Below are 21,703 nucleotides of genomic sequence, written 5' to 3'. Positions count from 1 at the left end.
GGCATGAGCCACCGCCTGACCCTGAGTTTCTTAGAAGGGGCAATCTCAGTGCAGAAACTGCTTTCCCTCTCCACCCTTTACGATTTGGCTCTTTTATATTCATTACCGCATCCATTCTGCCAGCTGACTGTGACTTTGGTTGTTTTTCAAAACCCGCCCACATTAACAGTACCCATCTTGCAGAACACAAGTACCCTTCTACTCTGGACTTCTTCTTGAAATGTAACAGGCCTCTAAAGACTTCCTCAGATGTTCCTCAGTAAAAACTCCTAAAAAGCCATTTCCTGAGAGTTTGTTCTCGACATGCCCTTAACTTGTTCTCATGGCTTAGTTCCCACCTCCCCAAAGAACAAGGACCCATCTGGCTCCCCCACATGCTCGGAGAAGACGCCAGCCTCCAGAGCAGAGATGAACAACTTACGCTGGTTCTGTTTGGGCTGGTTGGTTCTGCCAGGGGGTCGTCCTCTCCGCTTCTTGGCGGGTGGTGGGGCTGGGGTCACAGGCTGAGGCTCTGGCTCAGGTTCAATTTCTACGGCAGGCTCCTCCTCATCCTCATTGTCGTCCAGATCTGGTTCAGCATTTTCTTTTCATGAAATCAGGAAGCACAGGTGGTGGGGCAAGGAGAAGGGTGGTGGAAGATGAAAGAAAACAATTATATATTATTTGAAGTCTTGTTTTATATATACATATATATACACATACACACACACACACACACACACACACACACACACACACACACACACACACACACACATATATATATTTTCTTTCTTTCTTTTTTTTTTTTTTTGAGACAGTCTCACTCTATTGCCCAGGCTGGAGTGCAGTGGCGCGATCTCGGCTCACTGCAATCTCTGCCTCCCAGATTCAAGCAATTCTCGTTGCTCAGCCTCCTGAGTGGCCGGGACTACAGGCATGCACCACCATGCCCAGGTAATTTTTTTTCCTTCTTTTTTTTTTTTGAGACAGAGTCTCACTCTGTCGCCCAGGCTGGAATGCAGTGGCACGATCTCAGCTCACTGCAACCTCTGCAACCTGGGTTTAATTCTCCTGTCTCAGCCTCCTGAGTAGCTGTGACTACAGGCATACGCCACCACACCCGGCTGATTTTTGTATTTTTAGTACAGATGGGGTTTCACCATATTGGTCAGGCTGGTCTTGAATTCCTGACCTCAGGTGATCCACCTGCCTCGGCCTCCCAAAGTGCTGGGATTACAGGCATGAGCCAACGTGCCCAGCCCATCCAGATAATCTTTGTATTTTTTGTAGAGATGGGGTTTCGCCATGTTGGCCAGGCTGGTCTCAAACTCCTGACCTCAGGCAATCTGCCTGCTTCTGCCTCCCAAAGTGCTGGGATTACAGGTGTGAGCCAGCATCCTCAGCCAATTATTAAGAAAAATCAATTTAAGGTTGGGCACGGTGGTTCACACTTGTAATCCCAGCACTTTGGGAGGCTGAGGTTGGAGGATCACTCATGTTCAGGAGTTCAAGACCAGCTTGGGTAACATAGTGAGACCTTATCTCTACAAGAAATAAGAAACTGGCAGCTGGGCGCGGTGGCTCACACCTGTAATCCCAGTACTTTGGGAGGCTGAGGTGGGTGTATCACCTGAGGTTGGGAGTTTGAGACCAGCCTGTCCAACATGGAGAAACCCTGACTCTACTAAAAATATAAAATTAGCTGGGTGTGGTGGCGCATACCTGTAATCCCAGCTACTCGGGAGGCTGAGGCAGAAGAATCACTTGAACCTGGGAGGCGGAGGTTGCGGTGAGCTGAGATCCGCCACTGCACTCCAGCCTGGGCCACAAGAGTGAAACTCTGTCTCCAGAGAAAAACAAACAAACAAACAAACAAAAAACAAAAACGAAATTGACTCCGTGTGATGGCTCATGCCTGTAAATCCCAGCACTTTGGGAGGGCAAGGTGGGCAGCTCACTTGAGGTCAAGAGTTCGAGACCAGCCTGGCAAATATGGTGAAACCCCGTCTCTACTTTAAAAAAAACAAAAAAACAAAAGGTGGCCAGGCATGGTGGCTCACACCTGTAATCCCAGCACTTTGGGAGGCTGAGGCGGGTGGATCACAAGGTCAGGAGATCGAGACCATCCTCGTCAACATGGTGAAACCCTGTCTCTACTAAAATACAAAAAATTAGCCGGGTGTGATGATGCATGCCTGTAGTCCCAGCTACTCGGGAGGCTGAGGCAGTGGAATCACTTGAACCCAGGAACCCAGGAGGCAGAGGTTGCAGTGAGCCGAGATTGCGCCACTGCACTCCAGCCTGGCAACAGAGCAAGACTCCGTCTCAAAAAAACAAACAAACAAAAACAAAAACAAAATTTGCCCAGCGCAGTGGCTCATGCCTGTAATCCCAGCACTTTGGGAGGTTGAGGCAGGTGGATCACCTGAGGTTAGGAGTTCGAGACAAGCCTGGCCAACATGGTAAAACCCCGTCTCTACTAAAAATACAAAAATTAGCTAGGCGTGGTGGCGGCACCTGTAATCCCAGCTACTCGGGAGGCTGAGGCAGAAGAATTGCTTGAACCCGAGAGGTGGAGGTTGCAGTGAGCTGAGATCACGCCATTGCACTCCAGCCTGGGCAACAGAGTGAGATTCCGTCTCAAGGAAAAAAAATAAGAAAAAAAAAAAAAAGGAAGAAATTAGCAGGACACGGTGGTGTGTGTCTGTAGTCCCAGCTACTCAAGAGACGGAGGCAAGAGGCCTGCTTAAGCCAGGGAGGTAGAGGCTGCAGCGTGCTGTGATTTCACCACTGTATTCAGCCTGGGTGATACAGTGAGATCCTGTGTAAAAAAAAAAAAAAAAAAAAAAGCCCATTTAGGCTGGGAACGGTGGCTCACGCCTGTAATCCCAGCACTTTAGGAGGCCGAGGTGGGTGGATCACCTGAAGTCAGGACTTTGAGACCAGCCAGGCCAACATGGTGAAACCCCGTCTCTACTAAAAATACAAAAATTAGCCAGCTGTGATGGCGGGCACCTGTAATCCTAGCTACTTAGGAGGCTGAGGTATGAGAATCACTTGAACCTGGGAGGCAGAGGTTGCAGTGAGCTGAGATCACTCCACTACACTCCAGCCTGGGTGACAGAATAAGACTTTGTCTGGGAAAAACAAACAAATAACAACAAAAATAAATAAAAACTAAAAACAAAACAAAAGCCCATTTAAAAATGCTTTTAGGGGAGCAGGGTGTGAGGTTCCAAAAAATAATAAATAAAAATGCTTTCGCTGGAATTTTTGCTATCAGGATTAATATAATAAACAGGTATTACAACAGAATGAAGCAAATCGACTTGAATACTATTATTCACATTTTATGTGGGATTGGCTATTACTTTTTCCTTTTAGCTTTAGACCCTTTTTTGACTCAACACAATACCGAATTTCAAATTCTCATGATCCCCCTACCTACTATACCAGGATAAAGCAGGACACTAAGCCGGAAATGGACCCTTGGAGATGTGGTTCTGCTCATCTCTAAGTGGGCAGGAAGGGTAAGAGTGAGTGAGTGTGTGTGTGTGTGTGTGTGTGTGTGTGTGTCAGGGGACAAGACGGAAATTCTTTTTCTTTTTTTTTGAGGCGGGGTCTTGTTCTGTCACCCAGGCTGGAGTGCACTGGTGCGGTCATAGCTCACTGAAGCTTCTAACTCCTGACCTCCCAAAGTGTTAGGATTACAGGCTTCATCCATCACGGCTGGCCAGAAATTCTTACGCATTGTGAGGTCCTATTTACTAAGGTAAGTAGCAAGAGTTCTTTTGAAACTATTATTGATTCTCTTTTAAGGTCAAGTTTTTGGACTTAATTCCCAGCTGTACTAGACCCAATGTGTCATTTCCAACCCTCTTGCTCTCCTCCCTAATGCCACAATAGTCCATTCGTGGTAAAATAAGTGGTACATGAAAGTGAGGAAACTATTGTATAAAGAATACTGACGAGGAGCCAGGCAACGAGGCTGAGTCTCAGATCTCTTACTAGGTACGTGACCTGGGACATCTGACCAGCTGAGACTCAAGTTTCCCTGAGTAATTTCTGTAACATTCTCACTCCATTTAATAGTGACCTGGGGATCAACAGTACTCACGGAACTCATGTAATCCTGCTCCGTAACCTATAGTCTACCACAAACACAGCTTTTACTTATAGCAAACATCACAATTTAAAAATTCACCATTTTCCACTTAGGCTTCAGTACTTCATTGAATGAGGGTGTTACCCTCATTTTATAGAAAAAGTGAGAAACTAAGTGATTGCAATGCACAGCTAAGTCACAGCAGGTAGAATTCAAACCTCTGCCCTCAGTCTGGGGCTGTTCTGGCACCCACATCTGCAGGCAGCCAAAGAGCTTTTGTTATCCCTCCCCCATGGCTGCGGCACAAAATGTACACTGCCTGCCTTCCTCTAGAAAGCACGGGTTATTAACGTGCACTCTCTTTCTCTGGAACAAAATGTTTAAATTTAGAGATCTGTGGGTAAACTCCTGATCTTCCAGATAAAATGCCTTATTTCTCAAGTGACTGAAATCCTAAGTGAAAACGTGGGGAATACATAGATAGGTGGCAGTGTGTCAAGAACGAGAGATGCTTCCCTGCTGAACTTCTTCAAGCCCTCTATTGCCTAAGTTGGCCCAATGCCTAGAAAACTAAACAAATTCAGTCAGAATTGGGGGGAAAAGCACACAAAAGCAAGCTAACAGGATCAAAGGCTTATTGGCTTGGTGGTATGTCAGCAAAAAGCCTTGAAAACAGCAGTAGACCATCTGCTGGTCAATCTCTGTAGACAGCCGACAGGCAGAACTTCTGGGTCAGGACAAGTAAGACTGCATGGCCAACAGTGGCATGGAGCCCAGGCTGACGTCCCTTTTCTGGGGGAGATAAAGAGTCACTAGGTATAAGGCCTGGAACCTAATTCCATGCTCTACTAACCAGCAGCAGACAGAACACAGAACTGTAGAAATCTATCAGAAGCTATCAATAATCTCTTTAGACTAAAGATGCTTCTGGTTACATACAATTAGGGAAAGAAGCTGGTCTTCCTGGAGATGAACCACAGAAGTGAACAAGGCAGTATCAGGAGAAAGCAGGACATAGGACAGAGTCTGGCAGCAGGCGGCTTTGCAACTAAGAACAACTATAGGGATCCCCAAGGTTAAGATTATCTGATCACTGGTAATATCTGGGAGTCTCCCAACATTTCTGAAAACCCCCAACAGTTCACTGCAATAATTTTTTTCCCCCTTTTTTTTTTTGGAGACAGGGTCTCGCTCTGTTACCCAGGCTGGAGTGCAGTGACACTATCTCAGTTCACTGCAGCTCAACCTACTGGGCTCAAGCCATCCTCCCACCTCAGCCTCCCAGGTAGCTGGGACCGCAGGCGCAGGCCACAACCCCCTGCTGATTTTTGTATTTTTTTGTAGATAACAGGGTTTTGCCATGTTCCCCAGGCTGGTCTTGAACTCCTGAGCTAAGGTGATCTGCCTGCCTTGGCCTACCGAAGTGCTGGGATTACAGGCGTGAGCCACCATGACCGGCTACAAACTGACATCTTAAAGGAGGCATACACTTAACACCCAGTGACTGAAGAAGATGCTACTTAAAACGGATACTCCATTTAAAAAAAGGAAAAAAAAGGGGGGGTGGGGGGGACCTTGTTACAGATCCAAACATAAACAGCTTAGTGCTTTCATGAGAAAGTTTTACAATAAAACCCATAAAGTAGCTGGGTGCAGTGGCTCATGCCTATAATCCCAGCACATTGGGAGGTCGAGGCAGGAGGATCACTTGAGCCCAGGAGTTACGAGACCAGCCTGGGCCACACAGTGGGACCCCATCTCTATTTAAAAACAAAAAAACAGCCGGGCACAGTGGCTCACACCTGTAATCCCAGCACTTTGGGAGGCCGAGGCGGATGGATCACCTGAGGTCAGGGGTTCTGGACCAGCCTGGCCAACATGGTGAAACCCTATCTCTACTAAAAATACAAAAATTAATAGGGTGTGGTGGGGCATGCCTGTAATCCCAGCTACCTGGGAGGCTGAGCAGGAGAATCGCTTGAACCCAGAAGGTGGAGGTTGCAGTGAGCAGAGATCGCACTACTGCACTCCAGCCTGGGCAACAAGAGGGAGATGCTGTCTCAAAAAAAAAAAAAAAAAAAAAAAAAACAAAACAAACAAAGAACAAAAAAAGCCCAATAAAGTCACTAAAGTTCTCCAATATGTTCCTTCTCAAAAATCTCAACCCCTCCCCACTATTTCTACTGACAACCAGTGCAAAACACAATATGAAGAATCCCTAGACTATCAGGCATCATCTATAATCTCTCCAGTTTAATGGTGCTTCTGGGAAGTCCATTTCCTAAAACCAAACTCTCTACCACCTTTTCCATCCATACCTTAAGTCTTTAGTTACAGAGGTGCCTTCCCACCTGGATGCCAGCAACCTAGATATCCACACTACAGAATCTAACACTCTGAACATGTTTGTGTAATTAAATGTGGCCTCCAAGTTACCAAGACTCTTGTTCCTCCACCCTCTTTGTGAGGCTTGGCACTTTTTCTTTTTTTTGGAGACAAGGTCTCACTTCGACGACCAGACTGGAAGGCAGTGGCGTGATCACAGCTCACTGCAGCCTCAATTTCCCGGGCTCAGGTGATTCTCCCACCTCAGCCTCTCGAGTAGCTGGGACTATCGGCATGTACCACCACACCTGGCTAATTTTTAAATTTTTTGTAGAGACAAGGTTTTGCCATGTTCCCCAGGCTGGTCTCGAACTCCTGACCTCAAGTGATCTGCCCATCTTTGTCTCCCAAAGTGCTGGGATTACAGGCATGAGCCACTGTGCCCGACCGAGGCTTGGCACTTCTAAGCACAACCTCCTGCCTGGGTTTCATGACTAGAGAGGCAAAAAACACTCCAAAGAGTACCTGTGGTAGGAAAATAGGCAAGATTTTAAACTTTAAATGGAGAGATTAAGGTAGGAAGAGAAAGGCTGACCTTCACTGACTTGATCAGCACCTCTCAAGGTTAGGCTGACACAGGCAGTCAAACCGTAAGTGAAGATGCTTAAACAACCTTCTTCATGTCCATTAGATTCACTGCTCTTATCTAGACCAGCTTCTTAAATGTAAAAGTTAAGAACATAGGAAAAGAAACTCTGCTGGCCTTAGAATATCACAAATTTGAATAAACTGAATAAAAATATTAATTTTGCTTTAACTCAAGATTACGTATAAGGCATTAATAATGGCCGGGCGCAGCGGCTCACACCTGTAATCCCAGCACTTTGGGAGGTTGAGGAGGGCGGATCACGAGGTGAGGAGATCGAGACCATTCTGGCTAACACGGTGAAACCCCGTCTCTACTAAAAAATACAAAAAAATTAGCCAGGCGTGGTGGTGGGCGCCTGTAGTCACAGCTACTCGGGAGGCTGAGGCAGGAGAATGGCGTGAACCCGGGAGGCAGAGCTTGCAGTGAGCCGAGATCGCGCCAGTGCACTCCAGCCTGGGCGATAGAGCGAGACTCCGTCTCAAAAAAAAAAAACAACAACAACAAAAAAAAGGGCATTAATAAGCGGAATGCCACGAGGAGAAAAGAAAATATGCCCCAGAAAAACACTAACTGCTGTTGTAAATAGACGTTAGGAGATGAGAAGTTTAAAGAAAGGAAGAGTGTGTGCCCGCCTCTACATCCCAGCATATCCATACATAAATACACTGGAAACTGGGCTCCAAAGCCTGCCATAGTAAGCAAATCAAGGAACAAGTCACTTACCACTGTCAGAGGAATCTTCTTTCTTAGAGCGCATCTTTCTTTTTCTTCCACGTTTACTCTTCTTCGTTTCTCCTCCATTTTCCCCCTCTACGCCATCTGGGCCAGCACAATTATCAGCATGTCTTGCCATGGTATTCTAACAAAAAGAACAAAATCCTCTTTCACACCACTAAAAAAGCTAAGATCAGATTGGAAGTTATTTACTTTAATAAAATCCATATTAAGCCTAAAAATTCTAGTATCTGCTAAGTGTGTCCTGAACACGCTGTCTCTGCTCAGGGGAAATGGATAAGGCTGGGTTCTCTGAGGGGAGGCTCAGCAGCCTGCAGACAGAGATGGGGGAGGATCAGACCAGCTCTTAGTTCTGTCAAGATCTAACAGAGCCCCCAAGAGAAGACCCAGAACAGGCTACAGCTAGCTAAGGGTGGGGTGGGGTGGGGTGCAGGTTTCAATCCACCTAAGGAAATTTTTTTTTTTTTTTTGAGACGGAGTCTTGCTCTTTCACCCAGGCTGGAGTGCAGTGGTGCGATCTCGGATCACTGCAAGCTCTGCCCCCCGGGTACACGCCATCCTCCTGCCTCAGCCTCCTGGGAGTACAGGGGCCCGCCACCGCACCCGGCTAATTTTTTGTATTTTTAGTAGAGACGGTGTTTCACCATGTTAGCCAGGATGGTCTCGATCTCCTGACCTCGTGATCCACCCACCTTGGCCTCCCAAAGTGCTGGGATTACAGGCGTGAGCCACCGCGCCTGGCCAGGAAATTTCTTTATGCAATCAATCTATTCAAAGATACTGTGTTCCCCATCAGTGGAAGGGTTCACACATGGATAGAAACATCAAGATGGGGATGACTAACCCTTTCCAAACAATGGAGCATCTCTGTTTATAACCTCAGTGAAAAAAACTACCATGCTCTGCAGAGGAAGACCAAAAATCCAATATTCAGTATCGTAACAGGCAAAGTGAAGTTCTGACCCTTACCCGACGTGTAAATGTTTTCCCACACTTAGAACAGACAAAGGCCGCAGGGACGAAGTTGGGGTCGTGATAGCGCTTGAAGTGCATGTCGAGAAGCTGCTTCTGGCGGAAGGTCTTATCGCAGTGGCTGCAGGCGTAAGGCTTCTCCCCGGTGTGAGTGCGCTTGTGCATGATCATGTGCCTCTCCTGAAACGGCATAGGGGGAAAGCCCTCAGAGCCTGCTCATGGGGCTACTGCCCCAGCTGCCACCTGCATGCATGTGGCCAACAGGTATTTCTCACCCAAGCTAGGTCTAGACTCCACACGGCTTGTTGAGATGATAAAGCTATATATTTAGAGACAGGGTCTTGCTCTGTTGCAAAGTCTGGAGAGCAGTGGTGTGATCATGGCTTACTGCAGCTTCAAAATGGGACCATAGGTATGAGCCACCATGCCTGGCTAATTTTTTTTGTTTTTTTTTGAGACGGAGTCTCGCTCTATCGCCCAGGATGGAGTGCAGTGGCGCGATCTTGGCTCGCTGCAACCTCCACCTCCCGGGTTCAAGCAATTCTCCTGCCTCAGCCTCTTGAGTAGCTGCGATTACAGGTGCCTGCCACCACACCCAGCTGACTTTTTTTTTTTTTTTTTTTTTGAGATGGAGTCTCGCTCTGTCGCCCAGGCTGGAGTGCAGTGGCGCAATCTCGGCTCACTGGGTTCATGCCATTCACCTGCCTCAGCCTCTGGAGTAGCTGGGACTACAGGCACCCACCACCACGCCCAGCTAATTTTTTGTAGAGACGGGGTTTCACTGTGTTAGCTAGGATGGTCTTGATCTCCTGACCTCGTGATCCACCTGCCTCGGCCTCCCAAAGTGCTGGGATTACAGGCGTGAGCCACCGCGCCCGGCCGAACTTCATGTTTTTTTTTTTTTTTTTTAGTAGAGATGGGATTTCACCAGGTTGGCCAGGCTGGTCTTGAACTCCCAACCTCAAATGATCTGCCTGCCTTGGCTTCCCAAAGTGCTGGGATTACAGGTGTGAGTCACCGTGCCTGGCCCCAGCTAATTTTTTCTTTTTCTTTTGGAGACAGAGTCTCGCTCTGCCACCCAGGCTGGAGCGCAGTGGCAATCTCGGCTCAATGCAACCTCCGCCCCAGGTTCAAGCGATTCTCCTGCCTCAGCTTCCAGAGTAGCTGGGATTATAGGCGTCCATCACCATGCCCGGCTAATTTTTGTATTTTTAGTAGAGGCGGGGTTTCACCGTGTTGGCCAGGCTGCTCTCAAGTTCCTGACCTCAAGTGATCCGCCCACCTCAGCCTCCCAAAGTGCTGGGATTACAGGCGCTCGAGCCACCGCGCCCGGCCCTAATTTTTTCTTTTTGTAGAGATGGGGTCTCTCTCTGTTGCCTATCTCGGCCTCCCAAAGTGCTAGGGTTACAGGTGTGAGCCACTGCGCCCGGCTTGATAAAGGTATTTTTAGTGTGGTGCACAACTGCTTCCATAATTGTAGCACAGATAGAGCTGCTTATTCCTGCTGAGCTCCTTCTTTGGCTCCCTACCAAGAGTCATGTCCCCGCATGAGATTCTTCCCCTCTCTCAAGTCCTGGACTTACTTTCCACAGTTTTCAGAAAGATGTCTGCTTAAGGAAGAGGTAAGCTGTGACTGAATAAAACATCATCTGGACACCGGGATGACACAATTGACAAGGAGCATGACCTTTGATTTTGGTGACATTCCTCATAATCCACAGTTTGAAAATACTATCTTTAAAAATAGCCACTGTACTAGATATGTAAATGCCCTCTGATAACACCAGACACCGAGAAAGCACCAACAACTTTCAATGAAGGTTCCTACCTGTCTACAAGCGTAATCACACTGGTCACACTTAAAGCGCTTCTCATTCTTGTGTGACTTCTGATGCTGGATGAGGGCATAGCGCTCATGAAACACAGCATCACAGTAACGGCATTTCTTGCCTTGCTCAATATAGGAATGCTGCTTTCGCAAGTGGACACCTGAAAGCACAGTAAAAAGCCCAGGGTAATGTGAAAACACAAACAAGCATTTTAACTAGTTACTAATACATTTCTCTTGATTCTTTTTTTTTTTTTTTTTGAGACGGAGTCTTGCTCTGTCACCCAGGCTGGAGTGCAGTGGCGCAATCTCAGCTCACTGTAAGCTCCACCTCCCAGGTTCATGCCATTCTCCCGCCTCAGCCTCCTGAGTAGCTGGGACTACAGGCGCCCGCCACCATGCCCGGCTAATTTTTTTATTTTTTATTTTTGTATTTTTAGTAGAGACAGGGTTTCATCATGTTAGCCAGGATGGTCTCAATCTCCTGACCTCGTGATCTGCCCGCCTCGGCCTCCCAAAATGCTGGAATTATAGGTGTGAGCCACTGCGCCCAGCCCATTTCTCCTGATTCTTAAGTATTACTCTGGGTGCTATACAGAAAATGAATGAAAAGGCAGAGTAACAGGTGCAGGGAGAACAATTAAGATTGTTCAAACAGGATAGGTGGGAGAAGATGGTGGCGGGACAAGGGTGATGACAATGGGTGTGGATGGAAGGGGAAGAACTGATGAGAGATGGAAGCAGTTGAATCAACAGGATTTAGTGACTGTAGAGTGAAAAATAAAGTAGGTATCAGGCCTGGAAAACCAGGTAGCTGTTGGGGTCATTTATTGAGACAAGAATAGTGGAAGAGGGCTTAACAAGTTGTATGTGTTATTTTCAGGGTCGGGGGGTGGGGGGGCATAGGGGACAGAGAAGTTTTAGACCTTCAGTTTTAGACATGCTGAATTTGAAATGCCAGAGATATAAAAGGAGGGGTGGGATGGCAAGGGATACACAGTTATATAAGGCTAACTCAAAAGAAAGATCTGGAGTAGGAATATAAATGTACAAGTTGTTAGGATTTGAAAGCAGCTATGCTTATCACTGTACCACCAATGCCACAAAGAGTTGTTAGAATTTGAGCCCACGGGAGCTGATAAGATCACCAAGGCAAAAAGTAGAATTAAAATAAAAAGTATGGGTCATGCTTTAAGAAGTCTAAGAGTTGGCAGGCACAGTGCCTCACGCCTGTAATCCTAGCACTTTGGGAGGCCAAGGCAGGTGGATCACCTGAGGTGAGGAGTTCAAGACCAGCCTGGCCAACATGGCAAAACTCTGTCTCTACTAAAAAATACAAAAATTAGCTGGGCGTGGTGGTGTATGCCTGTAAACCTGTAATCCCAGCTACTCGGGAGGCTGAGGCAAGAAAATGGCTTGAACCTGGGAGGCAGAGGTTGCAGTGAGCCAAGATTGTGCTACTGCACTGTACTCTAGGCTGGGTGACAAAGACTCCATCTCAAAAAGAATCCCAGCACTTTAGGAGGCAAAGGTGGGTGGATCACCTGAGTCAGGAGTTTGAGACCTGGCCTGGCCAACATATAGTGAAACCCGTCTCTACTAAAAAATACAAAAATTAGCTAGGCATGGTGGCGTACACCTGTGGTCCCAGCTACTGGGGAAAATGAGGAAGGAGAATCATTTAAACCAGGGAAGCGGTGGTTGCAGTGAGCCGAGATCGCGCCACTCTTCTCCAGCCTGGGTGACAGAGTGAAACTCCGTCTCTCACACAAAGCACACAAGCACACATACACACAAAGAAGTCTCAGAGTTGGGCCAGGTGTGGTGGCTCACACCTGTAATCCTAGCATATTGGGAGGCTGAGGTGGGTGGATTGCTTGAGTCCAGGAGTACGAGACCAGCCTGGGCAACATAGTGAAACCCTGTCTCTACCAAAAGCTAAAAAAAAAAATTAGCTGGTCATCGTGGCATGTGCCTGTGGTCCTAGCTACCAGGGAGGCTGAGGTGGGAGGATTCCTTGAGCCTGGTCGATGCTGCAGTGAGCCAAGACTGAGCCACCGAACTCCAGCCTGGGCAACAGAGCAAGACAGTCTCCAGTAAAAAACAAAAACAAAAACAAAAACCTTGGAGTTAAGGCCAGTGAGAGAAAAAAAGGTTAAAATAAGAGAAAGTTTAAAGAAGTAAGAGGAAGAAGAAAACCAACAGGATTTAGTGTCACAGAGGCCAAGGGAAGAAAGTGTTTCAAAGGAAGAGGGTACTGTCAACGATGAAGAACATTGCTAACAGATCAAGTCATCTCTTAGGAAGAAGAGTGGAAAGGAGTCTTCACTACATTCAGAGTGGGGTCATTCATGACCTTAAGCAAGAGTCATTATACCAGAGTGATGGGGAATAAGCCAGACAAGAGGGAAAGATGAGGGGGAGAAGACTGTGAGGGATGTAACTCTTCATAAAGGCTGGCTGGGAAGGAGAGAAGAGTTAAACCTAGAGGGTGAAGACATACATATATAAAAAAATACATATATATATGAATACATATATATACACACACACATACATATATACACACACACACATATACACACACACACACATATATATATAATTTTTTTTTTTTTTTTTGAGACAGTGTCTCTCTCTCTTGCCCAGGCTGGAGTGCCGTGGCGCGATCTCCGCTCACTGCAACCTCCCCCTCCCGGATTGAAGCAATTCTCCTGCCTCAGCCTCCCAAGTACCTGGGACTACAGGCATGTGCCACCACACCCGGCTAATTTTTGTATTTTTAGTAGAGATGGGGTTTCACTGTGTTAGCCAGGATGGTCTTCATCTCCTGACCTTGTGATCCGCCCATCTCAGCCTCCCAAAGTGCTGGGATTAGAGGCGTGAGCCACCGCGCCCGGCTATATTTTTATTTATTTTAAGAGACGGGGTCTTGCTATATCACACAGGTTGGTCTAGAACTCCTGGCCCATCCTCCTGAATAGCTGAAACTACAGGTGTGAGCCACTGTGTCTGGCTAAGATTCTTTTTTTTTTTTTGGGATGGGGTCTCTCTGTCACCCAAGCTGGAGTGCGGTGGCACGATCTCGGCTCGTTGCAACCTCTACCTCCTAAGCTCAAGTGATCCTCCCACCACAGCCTCCTGAGTAGCTGGAACCACGGGTGCACCTCACCACAACCATTTTGTATTTTTGGTAGAGATGGAGTTTTGCCATGTTGCCCAGGCTGCTCCGGAACTCCTAAGCTCAAATGATCCGCCCACCTTGGCCTCCCAAAGTGCTGGGATTACAGGCGTGAGCCACTGCGCCTGGCCCTTTGTCTTTATTTTTTAAGTAGGAAGAGAAGTCATTTACTGAGACCAAGAGGGGAGAGAAAAAAGAAGGAAAATTAGAGGTTATAAGAAAATAGGAGTAGGGGATCTGGTGTAGCAGCTCTCGCCTGTAATCCCAACAATTTGGGAGGCCAATGAGGGCAGATCACTTGAGGTCAGGAGTTCGAGAGCAGCCTGGCCAACATGGTGAAACCCTGTCTCTACTAAAAATACAAAAATTAGCCATGGGCGGGCACCTGTAGTCCCAGCCACTTGGGAGGCTGAGGCAGGAGAAGAGCTTGAACCCAGGAGGCGGAGGTTGCAGTGAACAGAGATCGGGCCACTGCACTCCAGCCTGGGTGACAAGTGCAAAACTTTGTCACAAAAAAAAGCAAGTGAGGGCTGGGCGTGGTGGCTCATGTCTGTAATCTCAGCACTTTGGGAGGCCGAGGTAGGCAGATCACCTGAGGTCAGGAGTTCAAGACCAGCCTGGCCAACATGGTGAAACCCCATCTGTACCAAAAAATACAAAAAAAAAAAAAAAAAAAAAAATTTAGCCGGGCATGGTGGTATGCGCCTATAATCTCAGCTACTCAGGAGGCTGAGGCAGGAGATTCACTTGAACCTGGGAGGCAGAGGTTGCAGTGAGCTGAGTTCATGCCATCATACTCCAGCCTGGGTGACAAGAGGAAAACTCCATCTCAAAAAAAAAAAAAAAAAGTAAGAGTAGGTTGCCCAACTCTATATAAGCACCAAACACTGTGGAATGAATTTGCTCACTCATAAAGAACTGGAGCACACCTGACAAGAACAAACAGCTGGAATAGCTAGGAGCAGTGAGGGCCCAGCTACAATTCGGGTCATGAATTTATGTATTTACGGTATACAAGTTGTATCAACTGAGGTGATATCCCACTAAACTTAGAGAGCTAATTATTGGGAGTAGATATGAGGTAAGGGAGAGGATGGCTCTCACTTTTTACTCGTTACCTTTTTTTTTTTTGAGACAGAGTCTCGCTCTGTCACCCAGGCTGGAGTGCGGTGGCGTGATCTCTGCTCACTGCAAGCTCCACCTCCCAGGTTCACGCCATTCTCCTGCCTCAGCCTCCCGAGTAGCTGGGACTACAGGCGCCCACCACCATGCCCAATTAATTTTTTGTATTTTTAGTAGAGACAGGGTTTCACCATGTTAGCCAGGATGGTCTCGATCGCCTGACCTCGTGATCCACCCGCCTTGGCCTCCCAAAGTGCTGGGATTACAGGCGTGAGCCGCCGCGCCCGGCCTACACTAAATATTATTAATAAACTCCGGCTGCATGTAAACTCTAGTTTAACTATGCACAGAAATACAGTTACCACTAAACCAATAAAACAGTCCCATTACCTAGAGAAAGTACAGACGTTCTCAAAAAAATACAATAGAATGACCTGAGTTTGAATCACACTATGTTACTTTCCTATTTGGGGAAGGAAGGCTACTAATTAAAGGTGTACTCTGTCTCCTCCCATCACAGCTCCCATTAATTTATAGATGAGTTTTACTCAGGACAGAATCTTGTGGCCTGACTACAGTAAGAAAAGGAAGAAATAGAAAAAAAAAAAAAAAAAGCAGCTAAGCAATGGCTTTTACTAAACTAAGTGACAGGCCATTCCTATACATAAAATGTTATGAGAGTCAGAAGGTGAAGTTATTTTTGATCCCCATATTTCGAAATATAAATCCTTCAAAATATTTTTTTCACTTCTCACTAGTTAATCTACTTACCCAAATCACTTTTTCGGGCTATGACTGTGTCACAGTGGGGACAGTGAAATTTGGCCACATTTTCTGTGTGCTTCTGTAAAATGTGCATCTTCATGGTACCACTTTGGGTAAACCGAGCATGACAAATATAACATTCATAAGGCTTTTCCCCTTTAAAGAAAATACAGAATGAACACATAAATGAAATGAATAAATACTATAATTTAATTGGAGGGTAACTCAGGTGGCAGATATGCTACACCACAGAGAATCTACAGGTCTTAGGAAGGCTGAGGCTCAGTCCCAATTCCCGGATCTTGTCTATCTTCAGATATGGCCAAGTCCTAAACTGCTGCTGGCCACCTCTGCTCTGCCCAGCTCTGCTCTGGAATCCTCCACATTACAGCAATGCTTACCTTTGGGGGAGACTGAATGGAGAACCCACAAGTTTTTCTTTTTAGGAAAAGACAATATCCAGGAAAACTGAATAAGGTAGGTTAGGAAATCTACCCAGACTTTTAAAATTAAAATCTGTCCATTTTAACTTAATTTCTCCCTTAAAATTTTTCTTGTTGTAGGCAGATTCAAGTTGAACAAAACAAAAGGTACTATTTTCTAATGTGTTTTCTGAACAACGAATTCAGAGGATATGCCGGAGAAGCATTATCAATTCCATACTATTTTCATGCCAGTCTTCATTCATATAAACAATGGGGACACACAGTGGTCCACAGGGTCCCATGGGATTCACTGAAAAGAAGCTCATTAATACAGTAAGGAGTGGAGAAGTCCTACCTGAATGGGTTCTCATGTGCCTTTTCAGCTTGTATGTGTCCCTGCTGGCATAACTGCACAAACTGCACTGAAACGGACGCTCTCCAGTATGAGAGCGAATGTGACGTTTTAATTTGCTGACCTGAAATACGAAAACAACTGAACTTTAACTTCTGTTAACACAGACTGTAACAAGAGCACAGTAGGTTAGGCACAAAAGCTTAGCTTTGGGGCACTGAAGTTCAGAATACAGAAGTCTAAAAGATAACCTTCTTCCCTCTTCATTATTTGTAAACTTTGCTTCTCGAATCCATATCATTATCTAAGAGAAGTGGGTAAATGAATACGGGTATAGATAAGCCAAGATTGGTCATTACTTGGGAGGCTGAGGTGGGCAGATCATCTGAGGTCAGGAGTTCAAGACCAGCCTGGCCAAATGGTGAGACCCCGTATCTACTAACAATACAAAAATTAGCCAAGCATGGTGGCACACGCCTGTAATCCCAGCTACTCGGAAGGCTGAGGCTGGAGAATCTCTTGAACCCAGGAGGTGGAGGCTGCAGTGACCCGAGATCGTGCCACTGCACTCCAACCTGGACAAGAGCGAAACTCTGTCTCAAAAAAAAAGACTGCGCATTACTAGTAACTGTTTTAAGCTGGGTGGTAGGCACATGAGGATGTATTACAATCTTTACTTCTACATGTTTGAAATTTTCCATAATAGTTTAAAAATAATCCATGCCTATTTACAGATCAATTTGTTCCAAATCCTGTGTTACTGAGTACATATTTTAATTCCACTCATCCTCTTTTCCTATCATTAGCGTTTCCTAGACAGGCCAGGCTCGAAGGGTCTCTCTTCTATCATCCTCACCATTATCCATCCTTTAGTCCCCTGCAGGATACCTTATACTAAAACAGTGACTTTCAAACTTGATTCTATGAAGTGCTTTGAGGGCAGGTCACGGTGGCTCACACCTGTAATCCCAGCACTTTGGCAGGCCCAAGGTGCGCGATTGCTTGAGGTCAGGAGTTCGAGACCAGCCTGGGCAACATGGCAAAACCCTGTCTCTACAAAAAATACAAAAATTAGTTGGGTGTGATGGCACATGCCTGTAGTCTCAGCTATGTGAGGAGCAGCTGAAGTGGGAGGATCACCTGAGCTCAGGAGTTTAAGGCTACAGTGAGCCATGATCACGCCACTGCGGTCCAGCCTGGGCGACAGAGTGAGAGACCCTGTCTGCCACGCACCCCCTGCCCCAAAAAGCGCTTTGAACATTCACTAATGTTTCAATGTTTGTTTTGAAAAATTTAAAAAGTATCCCAATTTTAAGGAAACAAACAAAAAACAAAAAAACACTGTACTCATAAATGTCTCTGAGTTTTTTTTGTTTTTTTTTTGAGATGAAATCTCGCTCCATTGCCCAGGCTGGAGTACACTGTCACGATTGTGGGTCACTGCAACCTCCGCCTCCCAGGGTCAAGCAAATCTCCTGCCTCAGCCTCCCGAGTAGCTGAGACTACAGGCGCACGCCACCAGGCCTGGCTAACTTCTGTATTTTTAGTAGAGACGGGGTTTCACCACGTTGGCCCGGCTGGTCTCAAACTCTTGATCTCAGGTGACCAACCCGCCTCAGCTTCCCAAAGTGCTGGGATTACAGGCGTGAGCTACCGCGCCTGGCCCCACTCATAAGTGTTACACACCAAGTTTTCACACACATAAGTCGATAACTATCCTAACAGCATTACTAATTCTTTTCCTTCAAGATTTCCCTATTTAACCTGTTAATTTCAATATGTACCAGAACCTACTCTGTTCCAATGAGCTATCTATTCCTACTGCAATATCACACTGGCTTCATTTACTATAGTTTTACAAAATCCAATGGCACAAGCCCCTCATTCTATTTTCAAATTTTTCTTAGCCATTCATAATTATTCTTCCAGTTGAAAGTTAGAATCAACTTGTAATGTTTCTTCATTTATTCAGGTCCTCTGGAAAAGTTTCTGAGGTTTTCTTCATGTACATTTCATAGATATTTTTTGTTGTTCAGTTTATCCCTAAGTTATTTTATTGCTATTAGAATCCATTTCATACCTTCCTATCACTATTGACATTACTGATTTCTGTATGCTTATCTTATAACCGGCCAGTGAACTGAACTCTTATTGCTCTAAGTTTTTGTTCTGATACTCTTAGATTTTCTCTGTAAGCAAATCTCTCTGCAAGAAATAACAGTTTTATCTCTCCATTAATAATTCATTTCTTGCTTTATTCGATTAGCTGGGATTTCCAGTACAACACTGAAACAGTAACATTAAGAATGAATATCTTGTCATATTCCAGATTTTAATGGAAATACTTTCAATGTTTCAGAATTAATTAGGATGAGTTTATTATACATTTCTGGTATATATGCTGTTTAAAATTTTTTTGAGGGGGAGTCTCACTCATCACCCAGGCTGGAGTGCAGTGGTGCGATCTTGCCTCAATGCAACCTACACCTCCCAGGTTCAAGTGATTCTCCTGCCTCAGGCTCCCAAGTCGCTGAGACTACAGGCGCGTGCTGCCATGCCCAGCTAATTTTTGTATTTTTAGTACAGATGGTGTCTCACCATGTTGGCCACACAGGTCAACTCCTGACCTCAGGTGATCTGCCCACCTCAACCTCCCAAAGTACTGGGATTACAGGCGTGAGCCACCATGCCCAGCCTAAACACATTATATTAAAGAAGTTTTCTCCTATACTTAACTTGCTAGGACATTAAACAGTAATTAATGATTACTGAATTTTAGCTCCCGTCCCATCTACAGAAATAATATGGTTTTTCTTCAATCCTTCAATGTAATATACATCAGTAATTTCCCAATGATAAACAATCTTTGTGTTTCAGATATATTCAGTATCACTTATTTTTAGAACGTATTACTAAATTAGGTTGGCTCATTGGCTAATAATTTCATTTAGAATTTTTGCTTCTCTCTGAGGGTAAGTTTTCTTTTTGGTAGTTTTCTGACCCAGTTTTGGTAACAGTGTAGCTTCAAATAATAAAATTGATAAACCTACCATTTTAAAATGCTCTGGGTACAGTTTTTTCTTCAAAGTTTGACAGAATTTGCCTGTATTAACACGTGAAACTGGTACTCTTTTTTAAGACGGAGTTTCACTCTTGTTGCCCAGGCTGGACTGCAATGGCACGATCTCGGCTCACTGCAACCTCCACCTCCCGGGTTCAAGTGATTCTCCTGCCTCAGCCTCCCAAGTAGCTGGGATTACAGGCATGCACCACCACGCCCAGCTAATATTTATTTATTTATTTATTATTATTTTTTGAGATGGAGGAAGTCTCGCTCTGTCGCCCAGGCTGGAGTGCAGTGGCGTGATTTCAGCTCACTGCAAGCTCCGCCTCTGGGGTTCACGCCATTCTCCTGCCTCAGCCTCCCGAGTAGCTGGGACTATAGGTGCCCGCCACCACACCCAGCTAATTTTTTGTATTTTTAGTAGAGACAGGGTTTCACCGTTTTAGCCAGGATGGTCTCAATCTCCTGACCTTGTGATCCACCCACCTCAGCCTCCCAAACTGCTGGGATTATAGGCTGTGAGCCACCGCGCCCAGCCTAAATTTTTTATTTTTTAGTACAGATCGGGTTTCTCCATGTTGGTCAGGCTGGTCTCCAACTCCCGACCTCAGGTGATCCGCCCACCTCAGCCTCCCAAAGTGCTGGGATTATAGGCGTGAGCCACTGCACCCAGCCAGAAACTTGACTCTTTTTAACAAGTAAATCTTTCACAATCATCATAAGTTTTTTGGGGGAGCGGTGTTGTGTGGGAGTGTTAATAATTTACTAACATTTTTCTACCTCATCTTAAGTCCGTTTGGGTAGTAGTTATAGCTTTGTATTGAAATAAATCATGGTCTGCCTAAGAGAGATACCAACAAAAAGCTGAACACTCACTTCTACACTGGCGTAATCGCACATGGAACACTTGAATGGCTTCTCGTGGGTGTGTTTGTAACGACGATGCCGAACCAATTCTCCACTGGTCACAAAGGCCATGTCGCAGTCTGGGCACTTGTGAGGACGAGTACCTAGAGAAAGGATGGAGTAACAGGAAGAGCAAGATCAAGGGCACAGTTAATGACAGAGTTCAATGTGTGGCACAGAACTGCTATGAGACTGGAACCCTATTCATTCCATCAACTGCAGTAGCTTGAAAGCAGATCCAAAAGTCAGCTCCGAAAACTATGGGAGGGCCTAGATGAATTTATACTAACACCAGGATATTATAACACATACCAAATTAGTTTCTCTTAATTACCCATCTGAATCTGCTGCTTTTGAATACAATAAAAACCTTCTTATTCCTATTTTGTGAATATCCTGGTCATTATGGATTAAAAGTTAATAGAGACCGGGCTTGGTGGCTCATGCCTCTAATCCCAGAACTCTGGGAGGCTAAGAGTTTGAGACCAGCCTGGGCAACATAGCAAGATCCCGTCTCTCAAATCTCGTCGTATTATGACTATAAATATAGGGCCATTGGGCTGTCTATATTCTGCAACTTTCTTTTAAAAACACAAACATATAACTTGTTTTCCATATGTATCTGTCTTGATAAGGAATTTCAGAGGCTTATCACAGGCTTTACATAGTATTCCCTTTTTTGTGATTTAAACAAATGATTTTCAAACACCCATGTCTAATATGCTGTGATCATTCTGAATGTCAATTCATCCAATATAAAACATGAATAATATACTCTCTACTTTTCTTGTCTTTCACTGAAGGAATCTTAGAGACAAAACTGAGAGCACAATGCAGTGCTAGTTTCACAGACTAGTGACCATCTGTAATTGTGGGCAGCAGGTAAGGGGTGACAGCAAGGTAGTATCAAACACTAAAACCAAAGGAAGGCTGCCTTTGAGGATACAATTAGGAAGAGCCACAATGTAATGAATAGAACCAGCCATCTGCAGAAATGATTCTCTTTGAGAATGAAGAGAATGCTGGAGAGGAAGAGTGACTGGAGTATAATAAAAACTAAGCAATTCCAAGGAATGTTCATTTGTTCATTCAATTTGATTCTTTAGAACCACTATGGATCTAACGGTAAAGCACAGAGTTCTTCCTGTGAAAAGTGTATAGTCTGGTGGTATGGATAGGAAGTAAAACAATTAACAAGAGAAGAAAAGTGGCATCCAATTTTCTTTTCGTTTTTTGTTTTTGAGCCAGAGTCTTCCTCTGTTGCCCAGTGGGAATGCAGTGATAGGATCAAG

General features: G+C 45.4%; 1 protein-coding gene across 2 annotated transcripts in view; it reads right to left on the bottom strand.

The window, feature by feature from the left end:
• The window catches only part of CTCF (CCCTC-binding factor), a 76,861-nt gene that overhangs the window by 1,914 nt on the left and 53,244 nt on the right, over positions 1-21,703 (bottom strand). For both annotated transcript variants that reach the window (XM_034940447.3, XM_034940448.3), the window contains exons 5-11: positions 20,382-20,515; positions 16,445-16,565; positions 15,671-15,820; positions 10,597-10,757; positions 8,766-8,948; positions 7,785-7,920; positions 422-583 (exon numbers count right to left, since the gene is read on the bottom strand). In XM_034940447.3, coding sequence (XP_034796338.1) covers positions 422-583; positions 7,785-7,920; positions 8,766-8,948; positions 10,597-10,757; positions 15,671-15,820; positions 16,445-16,565; positions 20,382-20,515 — 1,047 coding nt within the window. The remainder of the gene's footprint in view (positions 1-421; positions 584-7,784; positions 7,921-8,765; positions 8,949-10,596; positions 10,758-15,670; positions 15,821-16,444; positions 16,566-20,381; positions 20,516-21,703) is intronic.

Source organism: Pan paniscus, chromosome 18 (assembly GCF_029289425.2).
Source record: "Pan paniscus chromosome 18, NHGRI_mPanPan1-v2.0_pri, whole genome shotgun sequence".
NCBI classification, from domain to species: Eukaryota; Metazoa; Chordata; class Mammalia; order Primates; family Hominidae; genus Pan; species Pan paniscus.
The sequence above is the reverse complement of the archived record's forward strand: the minus strand, read 5'-3'. Positions and strand labels throughout refer to the sequence as shown.